Raw genomic sequence first — 22,068 nt, 5'->3', positions numbered from 1 at the left:
GCAGCCCCCTGCTAGCCCGGCCCTTGGCTCCCCCCCAGCTCTGCCGGTGCCCCTCACTCCCAACCCGCAGCCCCCTGCCAGCCCAGCCCTGGGCCCCCCCAGCCCTGCTGGTGCCCCTCACTCCCGACCCGCAGCCCCCTGCTAGCCCGGCCCTGCCCCCCCAGCCCTGCCGGTGCCCCTCACTGCCGACCTGCAGCCCCCTGCCGGGCCTGGCCCTGCCCCACTGCCTTGCCAGTGCCCCTCACTCCCGACCTGCAGCCCCCTGCCAGCCCAGCCCTGCCCCCCCAGTCCTGCCGGTGCCCCTCACTCCCGACCTGCAGCCCCCTGCTAGCCCGGCCCTTGGCTCCCCCCCAGCTCTGCCGGTGCCCCTCACTCCCAACCCGCAGCCCCCTGCCAGCCCAGCCCTGGGCCCCCCCAGCCCTGCTGGTGCCCCTCACTCCCGACCCGCAGCCCCCTGCTAGCCCGGCCCTGCCCCCCCAGCCCTGCCGGTGCCCCTCACTGCCGACCTGCAGCCCCCTGCCGGGCCTGGCCCTGCCCCACTGCCTTGCCAGTGCCCCTCACTCCCGACCTGCAGCCCCCTGCCAGCCCAGCCCTGCCCCCCCAGTCCTGCCGGTGCCCCTCACTCCCGACCTGCAGCCCCCTGCTAGCCCGGCCCTTGGCTCCCCCCCAGCTCTGCCGGTGCCCCTCACTCCCGACCCGCAGCCCCCTGCTAGCCCAGCCCTGCCCCCCCAGCCCTGCCGGTGCCCCTCACTCCTGACCCGCAGCCCCCTGCCAGCCCAGCCCTGCCCCCCCAGCCCTGCCGGTGCCCCTCACTCCCGACCCGCAGCCCCCTGCCAGCCCAGCCCTGGGCCCCCCCAGCCCTGCTGGTGCCCCTCACTCCCGACCCGCAGCCCCCTGCTAGCCCGGCCCTGCCCCCCCAGCCCTGCCGGTGCCCCTCACTGCCGACCCGCAGCCCCCTGCCGGGCCTGGCCCTGCCCCACTGCCTTGCCAGTGCCCCTCACTCCCGACCTGCAGCCCCCTGCCAGCCCAGCCCTGCCCCCCCAGTCCTGCCGGTGCCCCTCACTCCCGACCTGCAGCCCCCTGCTAGCCCGGCCCTTGGCTCCCCCCCAGCTCTGCCGGTGCCCCTCACTCCTGACCCGCAGCCCCCTGCCCGCCCAGCCCTGCCCCCCCAGCTCTGCCGGTGCCCCTCACTCCTGACCCGCGGGTTCTGACGAGGACCCAAGACATCCACCCAGTGGCCAGCGCTGGACTCACTGTCCCTTCCTGACCCCTAGTTCCCGGCGCTCGCGCTCTGCCTTGGAGCATGCGGGTTAACAGCCGCCCCGGTGGTTTCTCAGGCAGTCGAAGACGCGGCCGGTGTCTGTTTCCTCCCGTGGGGCGTGAGAGCCAGTGACCCAGTTTTTCCACCCCCCCCCGGCCTCCCGAGAGCCGCTTGCGCAGCCCAGCCTCCAGCCCCCCTCAGCCAGCAGCGGGGCAGGAAACAGGTCCCAGGCTGGGTGTGTGGTCGGCTGAGCGCTCGGGCGGCCGCGTGGGGCTGAACCACTCACGTCGAACCCCAGCCTGGCCGGGAGCTGGAGCTGGGCAGAGACAGCCTGGGAACAAGGCGTCCGCTTGTGGCCGGAGGGGAACGACCCAGGGGGGCGGTCGCCCCGGGGCCGTGGGGAGGCTCCCGCCTGGGGTGAGGTTTAAATCAAGGGTGGGTTCCTTGTGGAACAGGCGGTCACTGGCCCGGGGAGCTCGGCCGGGGCCGCGATCGGGGCCAATTGCAGCCATGGGAGAGTCTCACGAAGTGATGGAGGCGGGTGCAAAGCGCACGGGCTGGTGGGTCTGCGAGCCCCTGGTGCTGAATAAAGTCCCGGTGATGTAAGAAGCTGTTGACCTAAATTAATGGTGTTCAGTACGCCTGGCTCCTGGCGCCCCCCCCGCTCTAACCACTGGGCCTCACTCCCCTCCCAGAGCTGGGGAGAGAACCCAGGAGTCCTGGCTCCCAGCCCCTCCTGCTCTAACCACTAGGCCCCACTCCTCTCCCAGAGCTGGGGAGAGAACCCAGGAGTCCTGGCTCCCAGCCCCTCCTGCTCTAACCACTAGGCCCCACTCCTCTCCCAGAGCTGGGGAGAGAACCCAGGAGTCCTGGCTCCCAGCCCCCCCCCCGTTCTAACCACTAGGCCCCACTCCCCTCCCAGAGCTGGGGAGAGAACTCAGGAGTCCTGGCTCCCAGCCCCTCCTGCTCTAACCACTAGGCATCACTCTCCTCCCAGAGCTGGGGAGAGAACCCAGGAGTCCTGGCTCCCAGCCCCTCCTGCTCTAACCACTAGGCCCCACTCCGCTCCCAGAGTCGGGGAGAGAACCCAGGAGTCCTGGCTCCCAGCCCCTCCTGCTCTAACCACTAGGCCCCACTCCGCTCCCAGAGTTGGGGAGAGAACCCAGGAGTCCTGGCTCTGAGTCCCCCTGCTCTAACTCAACAGACGCCACTTCCCTCCCAAACCCTGGGACTGAACCCAGGAGTCCTGGCACCCAGCACCCTTGCTCTAACCACAAGCCCCCACTCCCCTGCCAGAGCTAGGGATGGAACCCAGGAGTCCGGGCCCTGCTCCTCCCCCTCCCTTGGCCCTTGGGCCGGAAGCCCGAAGCTCGGCAGGAACCGGCCGATTTACACAGGTGCTGCTCGGAGGCGTGAATCTCGCCCCAGCTCATTTCCTGACCCCCCCCGCCCTGGTGCGAGTCACTCCAGCTCTGCACCCGCGTTCCTCCGCCCTCACACCCGGGCAGCCATGACCCCGGGCCCCCTGCTCTGGACGCTGGCCCTGATTGCAGGTGAGCAGGGAGGGGCGCGATGCCGGGATCCGGGCCGGTGCAGGGGGAGGCCGTGATGGGGGGATGTGAACCTGCAGCCCAGACAGATAGAACGGGGCACGTGGAGGTACCGGCCAGCCGGGCACATCTGGGCATAGCCAGCTGGGTATCAGTGGGCACAGAAGGCTACATAGATAGATGCTGCATCGACCCATCCATCCCCATCTATCCAGTGCCCTGCCCCCGCCCTGCCTATCCCCAGCCAGTGCCGCCCCCCGCGCCCGTCCCCAGCTAAATCCGGCTCGTGAGCGCCCGCTCCACCTGGTGCCAAGCGACGAGGCCGACCCGGCAGGCCGGAGGGACCCAGCGTTGCCCGGGGGCCGTTAACTCGCTGCGCCGGGATGAACGCACCACTCGCCGGTGAGCGTGAACCCGAGCGGGGGCGGCCCGGGCCGGCCTTAGGGGATAGCGAGCCGGGCAATTGCCCGGGGCCCCACATGGCTCAGGCTTTGGTTTCATTTGCTCAGGTGCTCTGCCCTGGGCCGGCCTTGCTTGGCGGCCGCCCTGAAACCCGCTCTCAGCCCCCCCGGGGGCCCCGGGCCCCTGGTTGAGAATGGCTGCTCTAAACTAACCTGACCGATCCAGGCATGAGGTGAACAATTCCGCCTCCGATTCAATAATGAACGTGCCCCGTTCCTCGGCGAGCGGCTCCGTCAATCTCACACCTACTTTCGTCTAATGCCGTCCGGAACCGTCATATTTTCACCGCTCAGACCAGGAAATAATGATACAATTAACAATTGATCCCAGTTAATGATTACAGCTAGGCCCACGAACCTGTTGCAAGTTCTGAACGAAACTGGGAAAATTATTTCAAAATTCATGTCATTTAATTCCTGAGTTTTACTTACGACGGGGCTCATCCAAAGGTGGCGATTTCTTTCTTACTAGGCCGCTCCGGCAAAGTATTTAAATCAACCCTAAAGGATTGCGATTTCTTCCAGCAGATCCGAGCAAACTGAGGCACTTCATTTGTTCGCCCTTCGCAAATTCTTACCCCGCTGTCCAAGAATTAATCCGAGGAAATGATAGAAATTGATTCTAATTAATTGAGGACGTTGAGGAGCTAATCCTGGCTCATTCTTCCATCTTTAACCATTAACTATCTTGCAATATTTAAATATTAATCCCAGCCAACTCTTGCAATTTAAAACATGATTCCAGCAAATTCATTCAACATTCAAGTAACCCTAATAAACTCTTTACAGTTTAACCGCTGCTACTAAAGACAATGTGTTGGGTATTCCTTAAAAATTACTGCAGTGTATTTAAAAGTCAAGTCCACTGTCTTTTTGCGGTTCCTTTAAAATATAATCCCAGTCTGTAATACTCCTGGTGAAACATTGCAAGCTATTTAAGGGTTTGTCCCGCTGAATTGTTTCAGTCTCTTTAAGAGTAAAGTCAGCAGCGTGTTGCAATTTATTTCAGAGTTAATGGTATTAAATGATTATTTAATAGTTAATTAAATGAAATGATGACAGTCTGGTTCCTGTTAAATGAATGCAGTTCTTTGTAATTACTAGCCAAGTATTGCAATGGAACTGAGATTCTCTGCAGAATTATTGCGATTTCTTTAACCCTAATCCCAAAACAATTGTCGCAGTTTAAAAAAAATCACAGAAAAATGATTGCAGTTTCTTAAAAAAATAGAATCCCAGCGATTTAATTGCAAAGTCCGTGAACATTAATCTCAGCCCAACGATTGTGATTCAATACGTTAACCCGAGGACACTGCGAGAACGTATCTGTCACTCCCTGGAAATGTCTGCAGTGGATTTAAAACCGAATTCAAGTGAACGATACCAATTTATTTCAGCGTCAAAGTGATTGCAAGGTAATCGTTAATCCTGCGAACTATTGAATTTGAATTAAAGAATAATCCCAGGGCAACTCTTTCAATGTCCTTAAAAATAACTGCAGTAAATTGTTGAGATGTGTTTCAAAATTAAGCCCAGAAGATCAGAAATTAATTCCCGGGAATATCTCGGTTAATCCCATCAGATTACTCCAATTCTTCCACAAGGTAATGCTCGGAAAAGAGAGTTTTCTTAAAGATAATCCATGGGTCCTTTCAAAATTAACCCCAGAAGTTTATCATTTAATCCAAGGAAATTATGCAAATTAGATCAATAACCCCATTCGATTATTGAAATTCCTTTAATATTTAATCCTAGGAAAATACTGTTTTCTTTAAAAACATATGCCAGTTAATTGCATGAATGCATCTCAGAGTACAACCCCATGCATTCTTGCAAGAGGTTTAAAATTTCATCCCAGCTGTTAATCCCAATCGATTTCAGAATCAGAGGCACTAAATTATCACCCCATACATAACTCTTAGCGCCAGCCGACGATTGGGATTTATTTCCAGTGTAACTGTGTTACAATCCGATCACTGACACCAAACCGAACCGGGTTCTGGGTCTCACGGTCTCTGGCGCTCTTTGGGGACATTTGCTTTGTGTGGAAAAGTACAAAGGCCAAGGACACAATGGAAAGGAAATGAGAATTGAAGCGTAGAAAACAAAGAAAATATTAAATAAGGGAATGGGGAATTGTTCGGTGAGGGGATGAGAGAAAACGGCTCGTGTTTTCCGATCTCTGCGTCAGCCAGAAGTATGTCGAGTGTTGGAAAGGGTGATGGGGGGGGTGTCTGGGGATAGGTAGGTAGATAGAAGGGGTATCTGGGGATAGATAGAGAGGGGGGGGTGTCTGGGGATAGATAGATAGATAGATAGATGGGTTGGGTGGATGGGGATCGGTAGATAGAGAGAGAGGGGGGGTGTCTGTGGATACATAGATAGATAGCTGGCTGGCTGGAGGGGGTGTATGTGGATAGATAGATAGATGGGGTGGATGGGGATAGACGGATGGATGGATGGATGGAGGGGGTGTATGTGAATGGATAGATAGATAGATAGATAGATAGATAGATAGAGGGGGGGTGTGGGGATAGACGGATGGATGGATGGATGGATGGTGGGGGTGTATGTGGATGGATGGATGGATGGAGAGATAGATGGATGACGGGTAGGGTGTGCATGGGGATAGAGAGATGGTGGGTGGGGGGCTCGGGTGGACCCAGCTACTGAAGCCAGCCGACGTACAGTACGAATTACGTGACGGTTTCTCTAGCAGGAGAATCACAATTTCACAGGCTGGTTTTGACTCAGGTTTGAGGCCGGTTTGGAGCCAGAGGCTGGGACTGGCCGGCTGGGGCTGGGGCCCTTGATAATCACCCTCTTCTGTTGGTTGCCGAGCCTGCCACAGACGGGCCGCTGGGCTGGACGGGCCATCGGGCTGACCCGGTCTGGCCGACATATGGCCTGGGTCCCATTCCCCGCCCCCTGAGCCAGCCAGTCCCTGCCCTGGGGCCAGGGGGAGCGGGCGCCCCCCAAGAGGGGCAGGCCCCGTGCCCGACTCCATGGGTGATGTCCCTCGGTCCCGTCTCTTTGCCAGGCTGCCGGGCGCAGGGCCTGTGGGTCTCCCAGCCCAGCTCCGTGCAGGGCACCGAGGGTGGCTCCATCACCCTGCCCTGCGCCTACAACAGCACCCGGGAGCCCAGGCTGGGCAGCTACACCTGGGTGAAGGAGGTGGCGGGCGCCCGGCTGGAGCTGAGTGACGGGACCCAGGAGTTCAGGGGCCGGGTGAGCCGGGCCCGGGACCGGAGCTTCCTGCGGGAGAGGAGAGCCGACGTGGAGCTGCGGGACCTGAGACCCTACGATGCCGGGACCTACCGCTGCCTGGTGAAGATCCCCACCGTGGGAGAGGGGGCTGGGAACGGGACGTGGCTCCAGGTGCTGAAACCGGGTGAGTCCAGGGCAGGCCAGGACTCCTGGGTTCTCTCCCCAGCTCTGGGAGGGGAGTGGGGTCTGGTGGTTAGAGCAGCGGGTGCTGGGAGCCAGGACTCCTGGGCTCTCTCCTCAACCCACATAGTATTAATTTCCTACAATCCTTTTCTCCTCCCTTCTAGCCCGTTCAGTGCCCATGGACGTGAAACCCGAACGATTTGTCCTCTTGTGGCTTTTCCTGCGTGGCCTGATCTGCATCTTCGGCCTCGCCGCCGGCGCCATGGGCACCAGCCTGTTCTACCAGACGAAACGTGAGTGACCAGATCCCCCCGCTCTGCCGGTGCCCCTCGCTCACGACCTGCAGCCCCCTGCAGACCTCACTCCCAACCCGCAGCCCCCAGGCTCCCCCCCGCTCTGCCGGAGCCCCTCACTCCCGACCCGCAGCCCCCAGGCTCCCCCCCGCTCTGCCGGTGCCCCTCACTCCCGACCCGCAGCCCCCTAGGCTCCCCCCTGCTCTGCCGGAGCTCCTCACTCCCGACCCGCAGCCCCCAGGCTCCCCCTCGCTCTGCCGGTGCCCCTCACTCCCGACCCGCAGCCCCCTAGGCTCCCCCCTGCTCTGCCGGAGCTCCTCACTCCTGACCCACAGCCCCCAGGCTCCCCCTCGCTCTGCCGGTGCCCCTCACTCCCGACCCGCAGCCCCCTAGGCTCCCCCCTGCTCTGCCGGAGCTCCTCACTCCCGACCCGCAGCCCCCAGGCTCCCCCTCGCTCTGCCAGTGCCCCTCACTCCCGACCCGCAGCCCCCAGGCTCCCCCTCGCTCTGCCGGTGCCCCTCATTCCCGACCCGCAGCCCCCTAGGCTCCCCCCTGCTCTGCTGGAGCTCCTCACTCCCGACCCGCAGCCCCCAGGCTCCCCCCTGCTCTGCCGGAGCCCCTCACTCCCGACCCGCAGCCCCCAGGCTCCCCCCCGCTCTGCCGGTGCACCTCACTCCCGACCCGCAGCCCCCCAGGCTCCCCCTCGCTCTGCCGGTGCCCCTCACTCCCGACCCGCAGCCCCCTAGGCTCCCCCCTGCTCTGCTGGAGCTCCTCACTCCCGACCCGCAGCCCCCAGGCTCCCCCCGGCTCTGCCGGTGCCCCTCACTCCCGACCTGCAGCCCCTGCTAGCCCAGCCCTGCCCCCCCCCAGCTCTGCTGATGGTATCAGATACTTTACTGGTTGCCAGGTTGGGGAAAAGCCGTTTTCCACCCTATTTGTTTGAGCCCTTCACTTTTCTCTCTCCTTGTTCTCGTCCTAGTGTCCCGGAGGAGAAAGAGACGAGTCAGGGAGCTTCAGGCCAAAGCCCAGCTGTGAATGTGACTGTTCGTGTCTCCTGCTCTAACCACTAGCCCGTAGTGCCCTTGCAGAACCAGGGAGAGAACCCAGGAGTCCTGGCTCCCAGCCTCCCCCACTCTAATCACCAGCCCCCATTCCCCTCCCCAGCACTCCCCTGTACACGTAACCAACAATTACAACTTTTCTTCATGCCCCTGCTCCAGGAGTCCCGGGGATCTGGGCTCTGGGTTAAAAGCTTGTCTCTTTTTCCCCCGTCCCGGCCGGGGAGAACAGCTGGAAATTGCGACCCCAAAACGCTGAGAGAAACCCAACGGCCGGTTGAAATGGAACATTTGGAGTTGTGGGCATCTCGCTTTCCCCTGCCCGCCCCACTCGCGTTCATTTCCAGCCCGTCTCGTCCTGCCTCCAGCCCCGATTTGTTCTTTTTCCAGAGAATTGTGGGGCCTGTGATGGGTGGGGTCACAGAGGCCCCCTTGGGACCGTCACCTGACGTGCTGAATTTACCTCTGAGCCCATTTTCCCTGCCAGCTTGGGACTCCAGACCCCTGCCTTGTTGAGCCAGACGCGCCAGCCTGGTGCAATCCAGACGCAGGTCTGGGCCACGTCCCCCGGAAGCTGCAAACTTAACTGAAAACAGCTTGAGAAGTGCTCCTGCCTCCAGCTCCCAGACCCCCAGCTCCCAATGGGGTCCAAACCCCACATAAATCCCTTTTACTCTGTATTAAGCTTATACAGGGTAAATGCATAAATTGTCCGCCCTCCATAACACCAATAGAGAGATATGCCCAGCGGTTTGCTCCCCCCAGGGATTAATCACTTACTCTGGGTTAATTAATGAACAAAAGTGATTTTATTAAGTATAAAAAGTCGGATTTAAGTGGTTCCAAGTAAGAACAGCCAGAACAAAGTAAGTCACCAAGCAAAATAAAACAAAAGGCGCCAGTCTAAGCCTGATACGTGAAGAAGCTGATTACAGGTGAATCTCACCCTCGGAGGGGTTCCAATGAGCTTCTTTTCCAGACCAGACTCCCCCCTAGCCTGGGCCCATCCTTTCCCCAGTACAGCCCTTGATCCAGCTCAGGTGGTAACTAGGGGCGTTCTCATGACTGGCCCCCTTTGTCCTGTTCCACCCCCTTTTATAGCTTTGTCCCAAGGCGGGAATCCTTTGTCTCTCTGGGCCCCCACCCCTCCTTCTAAATGGCAAAGCCCCAGGTTCAAGATGGATTCCAGTACCAGGTGACATGGTCCCGTGTCCTGGGAGACTTCATGACCCACTGGCTGGCAGCCAGGGACCCAGGAGGGCTTGGAAGTAAACAGAGCCATTTACCACCAATTGTCCTCGTCAGTGGGAGCCATCAAGCTTCCAAGCCCCCATTAATGGCCCACGCTTTGCATCGCGACAACAGGCCTCAGCGTTATGTTTCATATTCCTAGTTTCCGATACGAGGGTGACAGCATCATACCAACGGGAGGCCCACGCTCAGCCGGTTATAAGCTCTGTAATGACACCTTACAAGAGACCCTTTGCCTGAAGTATATTCCAGTTACATCCTGGTCACACTCGTTAGCAGATTTTCATACCATCATACGGGGCACAACGTCACCGGGCCGTCCTGAGTCGCGATTTCCCCCGGCCCATCCGCTGGATTCGCGACTTTCCCAGCCAAGCTGGTGATTTCCCCAGGCCCTGGTTTTTTAGGCCAGTCTCATGGTATTTTGGGGCCCTGACACCACCCGGAGCAGGGCACCGGCCACCTCCTCGCTCCACCATCTCGACTCGCTGCGTTTCTCTGCGCCCGGCTGCTCGGCGAGGAGCCGAATAAATGCCGAATGTGCTGGAATGGAAATCTTCATTTCCCGCGGCGCTGCTACGGCCCCCGGGTCCCTTAAATGACAGCCTGTAGGGCCTACAATAATACCTGGCAGAGCTGCAGAAGGTTCACTCAGATGGGGGCCCTGGAACGGCTGAAAGGGACCCACAAACACACACAGGTGTGAGAGGAAGTGGAAGGGGGCTGGGAACCAGGACTCCTGGGTTCTCTCCCCGGCTCTGGGAGGGAAGTGAGGCCTAGTGGTTAGATCGGGGGGGGGGCTGGGAGCCAGGAAGTTGCGGGGTTGTTTTGCAGAAGGAAGGAGACGTGTGTATTTCACAACCGGCAGATTCTCAAGGAAGGACGGATCCCAGTCATGGGGCTGGCGGATGGGGACTTTGGGTCAACCTTCTGCTGCGAACGGAACCCAGGAGTCCTGGCACTCCCCTTCCCCTCCCCCCACTCTAACCACTAGTCCCCGCTTCCCTCCCAGAGCTGGGAGAGAACCCAGGAGTCCTGGCACTCTGCATCCCCACTACACTAGCTTGCTCAATCCCCCGGGAGCCCGGCTCCCCCTCGAGGGGACGAACCCCGAGCCCCATTCCCTGCCCCCAAGGCCGGCCAGGCCTCTGGGCAGGGAACAAGGCCTCTGGGGCTGTGGGTAGATTTCACACCTCAGCAGTGGAAATTTTGCCTCTGCCAGGCTCTCCCTTGGGGGCCCCAAAGCTGCCCCTCCCACTTCCCCTCCACTTGGGGTCTCCTGGGCAGAGAACCCAGGCGTCCTGGCTCCCAGCCCCCCTGCTCTAACCCACCAGCCCCACTCCCCTCCCAGCGCTGGGGAGAGAACCCAGGAGTCCTGGCTCCCAGCCCCCCTGCTCTAACCCACCAGCCCCACTCCCCCTCCCAGCACTGGGGAGAGGACCCAGATGTCCAGGCTCCCAGCCCCCCTGCTCTAACCCACCAGCCCCACTCCCCTCCCAGCACTGGGGAGAGGACCCAGATGTCCAGGCTCCCAGCCAATAGATATACGTATAGGGCGGATACAGCTGCCTCTCTAGCTTCTGGTTTTAACACTTGGGGGTTTCCGGGGCCGGGGAGCTGGAAGCAGAAGTTCCCCCACCACCCACAGGACACACAGCCCTGGCGGGACGGACAGACGGACGGACGCTGCTGGGGGAGCTGCTCGCCGGGCCTGGGGCTGTCCGCGGGGATGGGAGGGAATGGTCAGTGCCCCCCGCGCCGTGGGGCTGGGGGAGGGACCTGGCTGGGGGTGGGAAGGGAGCAGAGGGGGACGGTGGGGCTGGAGACCGCCGAGGGGTGGGGGTGGGGGTGAGGGGAGGGAGAGATCGATGGGGAGGAGGAGGGTGGAGAGAGATTCAAACCAACTGTCCATCCCGCCCTGCCGCCCACCCAGGGTACCTCCATCCCCCTCCCCCGTCTATCCCCCCCCTCCGTTCAGCCACCCCCCATCCCTCCCTTCGTCTCCATCCACCCGCCCATCCATCCCCTCCCCCCTCCATCCACCTACCCCTCCCTCCATCTATCTGCCCCTTCCTCCGTCCATCCCCTCCCCCCCTCCATCCACCTACCCCTCCCTCCATCCCCAACCCTTCTCCCTCCATCCCCGCCCCTCCCTCCCCATCTACCCACCCCTTCCTCCATCCATCCCTCCCCCTCCCTTCCTCCATCTACCCCTTCCTCCCTCCATCCCCACCCCCACCCTTCCGACCAAGCTACCCCTTCCCCCATCCATCCCCTCCCCCCTCCATCCACCTACCCCTCCCTCCATCCACCCCTCCCTCCAGCTACCCCTCCCTCCATCCACCCCTTCCTCCATCTACCCCTCCCTCCCTCCACCCCCAGGCCCCATCTACCTCTCCCCCCTCCCTCTCCAACCCTCCCTCCCTCCATCTATCTTCCCCTTCCTCCATCCATCCCCACCCGCTCCCTCCCCCATCCATCTACCCCTCCCTCCCTCCATCCCCACCCCTCCCTCCCTCCATCTACCCCTTCCTCCAGCTACCCCTCCCTCCCTCCAGCTACCCCTCCCTCCCTCCATCCCCTCCCTTCCTCCCTCCATCTACCCCTCCCTCCATCCATCCCCACCCCCACCCTTCCGAACCAGCTACCCCTTCCCCCATCCATCCCCTCCCCCCTCCATCCACCTACCCCTCCCTCCATCCACCCCTCCCTCCAGCTACCCCTCCCTCCCTCCACCCCCAGGCCCCATCTACCTCTCCCCCCCTCCCTCTCCAACCCTCCATCCCTCCATCTATCTTCCCCTTCCTCCATCCATCCCCACCCCCTCCCTCCCCATCCATCTACCCCTCCCTCCCTCCATCCCCACCCCTCCCTCCCTCCATCTACCCCTCCCTCCATCCACCCCTTCCTCCATCTACCCCTTTCTCCCTCCAGCTACCCCTCCCTCCCTCCATCCCCACCCCTCCCTCCCTCCATCTACCCCTCCCTCCATCCACCCCTTCCTCCAGCTACCCCTCCCTCCCTCCAGCTACCCCTCCCTCCCTCCATCCCCTCCCTTCCTCCATGTACCCCTCCCTCCATCCATCTACCCCTTCCCCCATCCATCTACCCCTCCCTCCCTTCACCCCTTCCTCCCTCCATCCATCCGCTCCCTTCCTCCATGTACCCCTCCCTCCCTCCACCTATTTACCCCTTCCTCCCTCCATCCCCACCCCTCCCTCCCCCATCCATCTACCCCTCCCTCCCTCCCCCACCACCTCTCCCTCCCCCATCCATCTATACCTCCCTCCCTCCCTCCATCTACCCCTTCCCCCATCCATCCCCCCACTCATCTACCCACCCCTTCCTCCATCCATCCCTCCCTCTCCCTTCCTCCATCTACCCCTTGCTCCCTCCTCCCATGCATCCCCACCTCCCTCCATCTCCACCCACCTCCCTCCCCCGGCACCTCCCTCCCCCACCCATCACCTTCTCCCTCCAACTATCCACCCCTCCCCCATCCATCTACCCCTCCCTCCATCCACCCCCACGCCCCTCTTGTTATCCATCCCCTACACACCCATCTATCCATCCACCCCCCATCCACATCCTCTGGTCCCCACTGGTTTGAAATGGCTGAATTGTGGGTCCCTCGCCCATGCCCCTGTGCCATGGTGTGAGACCCCCGGGACGTGGCCCCAAGGGGCAGAGCCTCCCATGGGGTGGGGGGTGTGCATGGAGCCAAGTGATCTAGAGCATGGGGGGCTGGGAGCCAGGACTCCTGGGTTCTTTCCCCGGCTCTGGGAAGGGAGTGGGGGCTGGTGGGTTAGAGCAGGGGGCTGGGAGCCAGGACTCCTGGGTTCTCTCCCCAGCTCTGGGAGGGGAGTGGGGGCTCCATCCTTGCCTCTGGGAGAGAAGGAGCCACTTCATTTCTCACCCAAACGGGGACATTTGCGTGTGTGAGAGAAAAATGCCCATTCAACCACAGCTAAATATCACTGAGCCTGCGTCAGTGATGCCCAAATTCTTCATTTCGGGCGGGGGGACCCCGATGCTCAGGAATACTCAGACCGGGGCCGGTTGAAACGTCCTCCAGGGCTGGAGGCATCATGGGCGGTCCTCACAGGGCCCAGCCAACCCAGACCCTCCTTGACAGGGGTTTGGCCAGCCTGGTTTTAAACCTCCCGGGACGGGGATCCCGCGACCCGCCCGTGGACACCGATTCCCGAGCTGAACGTCCCCGAGACCTGGAAAGTTTGTCCTAATATCCAGCCACAGTCGCCCTTGGTGACCCTTGTCACGTCCCTCCTGCTTTCTGTGGACACGCAGAATGGATCCCCGGCCTCGGTAAAGCCCCTCACATGACGGGGAAGACCCTCCCAGCTGCCCCTGCAACCTGCTCGTCAGGCCCACGTGGTTTTTAACCTCTCCAGGTTTTCTAAACTGTGCTCCATTTTGTGGCTCTCCTCTGGCCTCGAAGTTTGTCCCCGTGTTTCCCGGAGCCCAGCCCCCCAGAACAGGACCCGGGACCCCCGAGCAGGGCGGGTCAGCGACCTCCCCCGTACGATGCTCCCGTCAATCCACCCCGGACGGACGGGGGCCTCTTCCCCACCCGCTTCCTCAGCGCCCGGCGCGGGGCTCGTTTTCTAATCGCCCCCGACGCCGCAAGGCCCACCCCCGCCCGCTCCTGGCCTGGCTCGTGCCCTTTTAGCCCATTTCCACCCGCAAACAATCTTCCACCCCGCAAGAGAGACAGAGTCACCCGCGCTCCGGAAAGAGAAACGAAAAAGTCAGTGAATATATTATGTGTATAAACAGAATTCAGCAGCTGCTGGGGCCTATGTTCATTCAGGAGCTGCTGGGGTCTATGTTCATTCAGCAGCTGCTGGGGCCCATGTTCATTCAGCAGCTGCTGGGGTCTATGTTCATTCAGCAGCTGCTGGGGTCTATGTTCATTCAGCAGCTGCTGGGGCCCATGTTCATTCAGCAGCTGCTGGGGTCTATGTTCATTCAGCAGCTGCTGGGGCCCATGTTCATTCAGCAGCTGCTGGGGCCCATGTTCATTCAGCAGCTGCTGGGGCCCATGTTCATTCAGCAGCTGCTGGGGCCCATGTTCATTCAGCAGCTGCTGGGGTCTATGTTCATTCAGCAGCTGCTGGGGCCTATGTTCATTCAGGAGCTGCTGGGGTCTATGTTCATTCAGCAGCTGCTGGGGCCCATGTTCATTCAGCAGCTGCTGGGGCCCATGTTCATTCAGCAGCTGCTGGGGTCTATGTTCATTCAGCAGCTGCTGGGGTCTATGTTCATTCAGCAGCTGCTGGGGCCTATGTTCATTCAGCAGCTGCTGGGGCCCATGTTCATTCAGCAGCTGCTGGGGCCCATGTTCATTCAGCAGCTGCTGGGGTCTATGTTCATTCAGCAGCTGCTGGGGCCTATGTTCATTCAGCAGCTGCTGGGGCCTATGTTCATTCAGCAGCTGCTGGGGCCCATGTTCATTCAGCAGCTGCTGGGGTCCATGTTCATTCAGCAGCTGCTGGGGTCTATGTTCATTCAGCAGCTGCTGGGGCCCATGTTCATTCAGCAGCTGCTGGGGCCCATGTTCATTCAGCAGCTGCTGGGGTCTATGTTCATTCAGCAGCTGCTGGGGCCCATGTTCATTCAGCAGCTGCTGGGGCCCATGTTCATTCAGAAGCTGCTGGGGTATATTCATGTTAGGCCGTTTTTATGACTTCGCTGTAATGTCATGCTAGCTACTCTTGGTAACCAGATTAGGGATTTTGGGTTTCCCCGCAAATTCCTGTGGGCTGGGTTTTTTGCCCACTTGTTCCTGCCCGCAGCAAAGCTCAAGGGACCCGGGGGATCCCCGCCGTACAGCAGGGCTCCATGCCACTTTATTGTCTCCCGCTCAATCCGTGAGCCATGCTCCCCGCGAGGGACGACCCCCCGACCTGGTGGGCCCCCGGGTCGTCTCAGTTTCTCACAGCGGCTTTGGCTGCTCATCCTGCCAGCCCCTCCCGGGGGGGCGGCAGTGCAGATTTTACAGCGCCCTCGCCAGGCCCTGGCCCCCAGCGCAGGTCCGGTGGGCAGCCGGGGGGACGGGAGCCTGGGGGGCGCCCAGCATTGACCACCTGTCTGGTAGGTAAAGACTGCTGGATCCCAGTCTGGGGAGTCGCCGCCATGGCAGGCGCGGGGTTTGTCATGCTGGTTGTGATCCTGGTGCTGTCCGTCTGCCTCTGCCGGGCCCGGAGACGAGGTACGTGGGGGTTGGTGGGTTAGAGCAGGCGGGCTGGGAGCCCGGACTCCTGGGTTCTCTCCCTGGCTCTGGGAGGGGAGTGGGGGCTGGTGGGTTAGAGCAGGGGGGGCTGGGCTCGATCCCCAGCTCTGGGAGGGGAGTGGGGTCTGGTGGTTAGAGTGGGAGAGCTGGGAGCCAGGACTCCTGGGTTCTCTCCCCGGCTCTGGGAGGGGAGTGGGGGCTGGTGGGTTAGAGTGGGGGGGGGCTGGGCTCTCTCCCCGGCTCTGGGAGAGGAGTGGGGTCTGGCGGTTAGAGCGGGGGGGCTGTGAACCAGGACTCCTGGGTTCTCTCCCTGGCTCTGGGAGCAGAGTGGAGATTTACACTGTTCTCTTTCTGTTACAGCAAAGAAGCTGGAGGCTTGGAAGGTAAGAGACAGGACTGGGAGGCACCGGCTGACCTGTGCGGGGGGGAGCCCAGGGCTGGGCGAGCAGGGGCTGCAGGTCGGGAGTGAGGGGCATTGCTCATTATTAACCCCTTGTGTTGCCCGTTCCCCCCTCCAGGCCAGTGCTGAGCTTGAGGAGCCCGAGGTGCATTATGCCTCTCTGCAGAATTTGGCTTTAGCCCAGGTCGGGGAGCAGCAACTGGAGCCCCCTGGCTCCCACCAGACGGACTACGCCACCGTGGCCGAACTGAAGGGGCTGGGGGAGGAGTGTGGGGAAGGGGCCGGCCAGCTGGACGGGGGCGCGGATCCCGGGGAGCTTGTGCGGGAACCCCAGGAAGGGGTGGCCGCCAACTGAGTTATACTGGAGGGGGTGGGGCAAGGGGGAGCAGGAGGGGGGTCCCCAATAATGGAGGAAAGAAAAGGAGTACTTGTGGCACCTTAGAGACTAACCAATTTATTTGAGCATAAGCTTTCGTAAGCTACAGCTCACTTCATCGGATGCATTCAGTGGAAAATACAGTGGGGAGATTTATATACAGAGAGAACATGAAACAATGGGTGTTACCATACACACGGTAACCAGAGTGATCACTTAAGGTGAGCTATTACCAGCAGGAGAGAAAAAAAACCTTTTGTCGTGATAACCAAGGTGGGCCATTTCCAGCAGTTGACAAGAGCTTGTGAGGAACGGGGCCGGGGTGGGGGTGGGGGGGCAGAGAATAAACAAGGGGAAATAGTTTTACTTTGTGTAATGACCCATCCACTCCCAGTCTCTTTTCAAGCCTAAGTTAATTGTATCCAGTTTGCAAATTAATTCCAATTCAGCAGTCTCTCGTTGGAGTCTGTCTCTGAAGTTTTTTTGTTGAAGAATTGCCACTTTTAGGTCTGTAATCGAGTGACCAGAGTGGTTGAAGTGTTCTCCGACTAGTTTTTGAATCTTATGATTCCTGATGTCTGATTTGTGGCCATTTATTCTTTTGCGTAGAGACTGTCCGGTTTGCCCAATGTACATGGCAGAGGGGCCTTGCTGGCACAGGCTGGCGTATATCACATTGGTGGATGTGCAGGTGAACGAGCCTGCATTCAGTTTCTTAATGTATTAAGCTTAGACTGGCGTGTTTTTGCTTTATTTTGTTGAGTGACTGACTTTGTTCTGTCTGTTATTACCAGAACCACTTGAATCCTGCATTTTACACTGAATAAAATCACTTTTGCTTATAAATTAACCCAGAATAAGTATTAATCCCTGGGGGAACAAACTGCTGGGCATCTCTCTCTAACAGTGTTATAGAGGGTGGACAATTCATGAGTTTACCCTGTATAAGCTTTATACAGAGTTGTGATGAAGTGGGATTTTATTCATCTTGTTATCCTGCGTGTGAGTCTTACCGTCCCAGACGAATACTGTGTGTGCCTCAGTTTCCCTGTGTGCTGCACCGATACTTTGGGGGTGGGAATTGGGTGTGTGAGTTGCTGGGGCCCGGGAGCAGGAGAGGCTGCCCAGCTGTCTGCACCAGTGTGACCTGGGACCCAGGAGGGGGGTGCGACCAGGTGACACCTTTTGCCCGGGAAGGGAGACAAAGAGAAGGAGGAGCAAAGGGGGGCATCGGAGGTCAGGTTGCTGGAAGTCTATGTGGGGGGACTGGAAGAGGGGGGAGTCCAGGACGTCTTGGCTGAAAGTCACTGATTTCTGTGCTAACAAGCTCTGCCCTACGCTGCGTTCCTGTCGACTAATAAACCTTGTTTTCCCTGCTGGCTGAGAGTCACGTCTGACTGCGGAGTCGGGGGGCAGGAGCCCCACGTGGGCGGACTCGCTGGGGGAAGCGCACGGAGGGGCAGAGGATGCTGAATGCTCCGAGGTCAGACCCAGGAAGGTGGAGCCGGGTGAGCTTCTTGCCCTGGCGACAGTCTGCTCTGCGAGAGGAAGCTCCCCCGGAGTCCTGCCTGGCTTATTAGGGAGCAGTTCCCAGAGCATCGGCCGGGGACCCTGTGACACCTGGTGCTAGCGGTGGGATAAACTGCACCCCATGGACAGAGCATCCTGCAGTAAGTGACGAGGGAGCAGGAAAACGCAGGGGGATTAGTGAGAGACGGGCGGGCTGGTGGCTCCCAGAGGTGCAGGAGCCTACGGCTTAACCCCGAGAGAGAGCGGACCCCTGAGAAGGGCTGTCGCACTGAAGAGGATCCCAGGGATCGTGGGGAGCAGGGAGAGCACCGGCCTGTGAGTCTGTGACCATGTGGGAACAGCGTGAAGATGGCCTGTAACCGTCTCCTTAAGAAGGACATTGTAGAGCTGTGCAGAGAGAGGAGAGCTCACCAAGGCACAGCTGATTGCTCGGTTGGAAGTGGGACTGTTCTTAATGTTTCCTCTGAATAGTGCGGGGGTGCCTCAGTTTCCCCTTGGCAGTTCTTAAGTATCTAGGTGGTGGGGTGAGGGTGTATGATCACTGCAGAGCCCTAGAGGGCAGGTGTGTGCAGGGGTCTGGACACAGAGAATGGCCGACACCCTGTTTCCTGGCCACTGATGCCCTGGGCCCTTCCCCCCTGCAAGGTGAGAGCTAAAGGGCTGGAGAACAAAGGAATTCGGTGCCCTCCTGGCCCGGGAAAGGGACAAAGCCCAGAGGAGGGGGGGAGGGGGGGCTGGGGAGAGTTTCAGTTTGGGGCTGGCTGGGACATGGAGTGAAGGGCAGACGGGGTTGTCTGGCTCACTGCCCCCCAAAATGGACCCAGCTGAGGGGTCCTGTTCTCTGCACCTACAAGCTCTGTGTTAGACCATGTCCCTGTCGTCTAATAAACCTTCTGTTTTCCCGGCTGGCTGAGAGTCCCGTCTGACTCAAGCTTCCAAGCCCCCATTAATGGCCCACGCTTTGCATCGCGAGAACAGGCCTCAGCGTTATGTTTCATATTCCTAGTTTCCGATACGAGACTGACAGCGTCATACCAACGGGAGGCCCCCGCTCAGCCGGTTATAAGCTCTGTAATGACACCTTACAAGAGACCCGGATCCCAGCAATCCCACGGCGCCCCCAAGTGTCCAACGCCCCCTGAACGTCCCAGAGGGAGCAGAATCCCACCCCCCACCCAGGGCCCCGATCTCCCAGCGCTTTGATCCAGACCGGCCCTCGGGGGGCCCGCAGCTCTGGAGCCGGGCACGGATCCAGCCCCGAGGTCCATGTCCCCAGGAGAGGGGCCGATCCCCACGCCCGGGCCGGTGCCACCCCCTGAGGCCCTGGACTCCCCTGGTCTAACACCCTGGTAGCCCCTGGAAGGAGAGAGCGGGGGGGAGGGTTAGGGGGTGTAAAGACCCCACCCCCACCCCCGAGAGGGAGAGGACTCACCTGCGACTGCTCCTCCACAGCACCCCGGCCACGGCGGCTACGGCCAGAGCCCCCAGGGTGATGCCCATGGCCAGGCCGGGGCCCCAGCCCCTGCTGTGCCCTTTAAAACAGGGGGGGCCGTGCTGGGAACAGGGACAGGAGTATGGGCCCTGGTCCCTCCACCTCTCCTGCAGTCCCCCCCAGCCACCCGACCCACTGCCCTCAGCCCCCCACCCTGTTCCCTCTGCCTCCCCCGCAGTCCCACCCCTTTCTCCCCCCACCTTCCCACCTCCTCAAGTTCTGCTCCCCCATCCCGGTCCTGTCCTGTTCCCCTCAGCTCCTCCATCCTGCTCCCCATGATCCATCCCCCCACCCACCTGCTCTGCTTCCCTGCGCCCCAATCCTGCTGCCTGGACCCACCCCCGTCCCACTCAGGATGTGCAGGAAAAGCCCCCAGGGACCACGACCGCACCCCCACCCCCTGGAGACGTGCCCCTACCCCAGGGGATCAGCAGGCTCTGGCCCCCCAGGCTGCTGTGCTCCACCCCAGCTATAGCTGCATTTGTACACCAGGCAAGGGGTCCCTGGATAAACAGTCCCCTGCCCCACCCCAGAGGGGGCTGCATATCAGTCCAAGCTGAGGGATCTTTGTAGAAGCCGCCCCCATTCCCAACCCCAGAGATGGCTGCATAGGAGCACTGGGTGCGGGATCCCTGTATAAACAGCAAACACACCCCACCCCAGAGGTGGCTGCATGGCAGGGAGTGGTGTCCAGCCTCCCCTTGCCTCTCCAGAGACCCTTTCCCATGCTGGACAAAGCTCTTGAGCTCACTGACCCATGTTCTCAGGAGAAACTGAATCTTGCTGGCTGGGCCCTTATCCCGGTTGAGAAGGTCCCGGGCGTAGAGCGCCAGCTTGTCCCCCCGCCAGGCAAGCCAGCTGCCTGCGTCCGCGTCGAAGCTGACGAAGTCCTCGCCGTTCACTCCAGCATCATCGAATCCCCTCGAGGTGCCGTTGGGGTGCAGCTCGCAGCCGAGGGAGCCCTGGGTAACGAGGGGGTCTGGAACAGGACGGGCAGGGGGATGAGGAGGGGCGTCCGGAGGTCCCAGGAGGGGGCAGAAGTAGAGAGACGGGGGGAGTAAAGGCATAATGTCAGGTGCCATGAGGATGTTGGGCCACACGACGGCAGCGGGATTGTGGGGCGGCCCTGGCTGGAGTTCAGGGTAAGTTGCGGTTTCTGTGTAAAGCTCATTTTTCACGTGCATAATCAGATTGGCTTGAAAATCGCTGCGTTACATCGGCAGAGTTTGTGATGCAAATTTGGGGTCCCTTGGTCACGGGGTTCCTGAGATACAGACCCCTGCCCAAATGGCCTGCTTTCAAAGGGTCAGGTACCTGTCAGGAAAGACCCGGAGCCTCGGCTCAGGGAGTGGGACGCGGGGCCTTTCCCTCTCGGAAGTTCAGACCACAATCTGGCCCCAGGCCTGGGTGGAGAATGGGGTACGGGTGTTTCCCCTCTGGGGGCCGCTGACTCCAATCAGCCAAAGGGCCAGGGACTGGCTGTCTTGCCCCCAAGGACTCACTCAGTGACTGTGGTGAGCGTGTCCATTCTCAGCATCTCGGGTGGGTCAGGGGAGGGATCCCCTCAGCCCGCTCCATGCTCACAGCCCATTCCCTGGTGCTGAGCTACTATGTTCGCTGTAAGGATGAAGCTGAACAGGTAATCGTGGATCGGCAGCTCCAGGTCCTGTCACTGCTTCGGGGTCAGGCCCTGCTGGGCCCAGGGCTGCAGGAAGCGGATCTTGCAGGTGCTGCAGTCCATGGAGTGGGTCTCCAGGTCGCCCAGCAGGGCCGTCCCCACCATGTCCGTGGAGCTGGCGTTGTGGAAGATGTCGATTTGGAGCAGCCGGAGGGTGACAGACGCTGGCGGAAGAGGAGGAGAGCCTGGGGCAGGGGGCAGGAAACAAGTGGAGGACAAAGCGGGTGGGGAGAGAGATTAATGAGTCTCTGTCCCGTAAACAATCCTGCTCTAGGAGGTCTCCCTGCTGATCCCTAACCTGCCTCCCCCGTCCTACTGCCCCAGCAAGGGTCACTAGCCCAGTGTGGTACTTCCCCACCCTGGCTCTAGTATTACACCATCCCCACGCATCCCTGTAGCAAAAATGGCGGGGGAGTCCCCACTTACCAGCCAGGACCCCCCATGCCCAGGGGAGGAGCAGCAAAGGGGGCAGCATCCTGGCAGGGGAAGGGGAAGCAACTTGATGTACCTGTTCAAAATGCTCTGTGTAAACCAATTCTGTGTCGTGTGTGAATGAGGAATGTGGGTTCAGAGATCCGTGTGAAGGCCATCGCTGAACCAGATGTACGAGGGGAAAACCGGAGACAGACGCAAGGACGCCAGGAGGCTGCACCGTGCCCCTATTGAAACATCAGAGGAGGGCAGATTGATGACTCTAAAGATGAGACAGGCACCTATCAATGGGGACAAGAGAGCTGGGATCAAAACCAGCCTGGGGTAACTCCCCGAGAGACTTGATGAGAGAACAAGATAAAGGATGAGAAGGACAATTTAAGAAAACAAGCACTCGTCAAACGACAATTGGTTACAACATCACGGTGCAAAACTCATTGGTCCCATTAAAAAAAAAATCACTATTTAAACAGGGGGCCCGGCCCTGAAAGGTTGGGACAGCGCGTGTGTGCGTGTGATTGAATACATACGCAAATTGTTGTATGTTCAATAAACGCGGCGTGTTGCCTTTTCCCCTGAAAAAGGTCCCCTGTGCTTCTCATAAGTGTAACACGCAGACACGCGCTGCCATCCGTATCAAGCG

At 60.1% G+C, this 22,068-nt stretch overlaps 2 protein-coding genes and 1 pseudogene across 2 annotated transcripts; 2 read left to right on the top strand and 1 right to left on the bottom strand.

Annotated features, from left to right (window-relative positions):
• The first annotated feature begins 2,771 nt into the window (after positions 1–2,771).
• On the top strand, positions 2,772–9,813 carry LOC125621403 (natural cytotoxicity triggering receptor 3). The gene is made up of 4 exons (XM_048818264.2): positions 2,772–2,814; positions 6,313–6,663; positions 6,827–6,955; positions 7,935–9,813. The coding sequence occupies exons 1-4, from the start codon at positions 2,772–2,774 to the stop codon at positions 7,988–7,990; spliced, it is 579 nt and encodes a 192-aa protein (XP_048674221.2). The 3' UTR covers positions 7,991–9,813.
• Positions 9,814–10,918: 1,105 nt separating this feature from the next.
• LST1 (leukocyte specific transcript 1) lies at positions 10,919–16,272 on the top strand. Its single transcript, XM_048818265.2, has 4 exons — positions 10,919–11,006; positions 15,383–15,496; positions 15,878–15,900; positions 16,036–16,272. The coding sequence occupies exons 1-4, from the start codon at positions 10,994–10,996 to the stop codon at positions 16,270–16,272; spliced, it is 387 nt and encodes a 128-aa protein (XP_048674222.1). The 5' UTR covers positions 10,919–10,993.
• A 2,889-nt stretch (positions 16,273–19,161) lies between these two features.
• LOC125621405 (antigen-presenting glycoprotein CD1d-like) lies at positions 19,162–21,468 on the bottom strand (annotated as a pseudogene).
• Between the last annotated feature and the right edge of the window lie 600 nt (positions 21,469–22,068).

This window comes from Caretta caretta, chromosome 14, assembly GCF_965140235.1.
Source record: "Caretta caretta isolate rCarCar2 chromosome 14, rCarCar1.hap1, whole genome shotgun sequence".
Classification (NCBI taxonomy): domain Eukaryota; kingdom Metazoa; phylum Chordata; order Testudines; family Cheloniidae; genus Caretta; species Caretta caretta.
The sequence above is the reverse complement of the archived record's forward strand: the minus strand, read 5'-3'. Positions and strand labels throughout refer to the sequence as shown.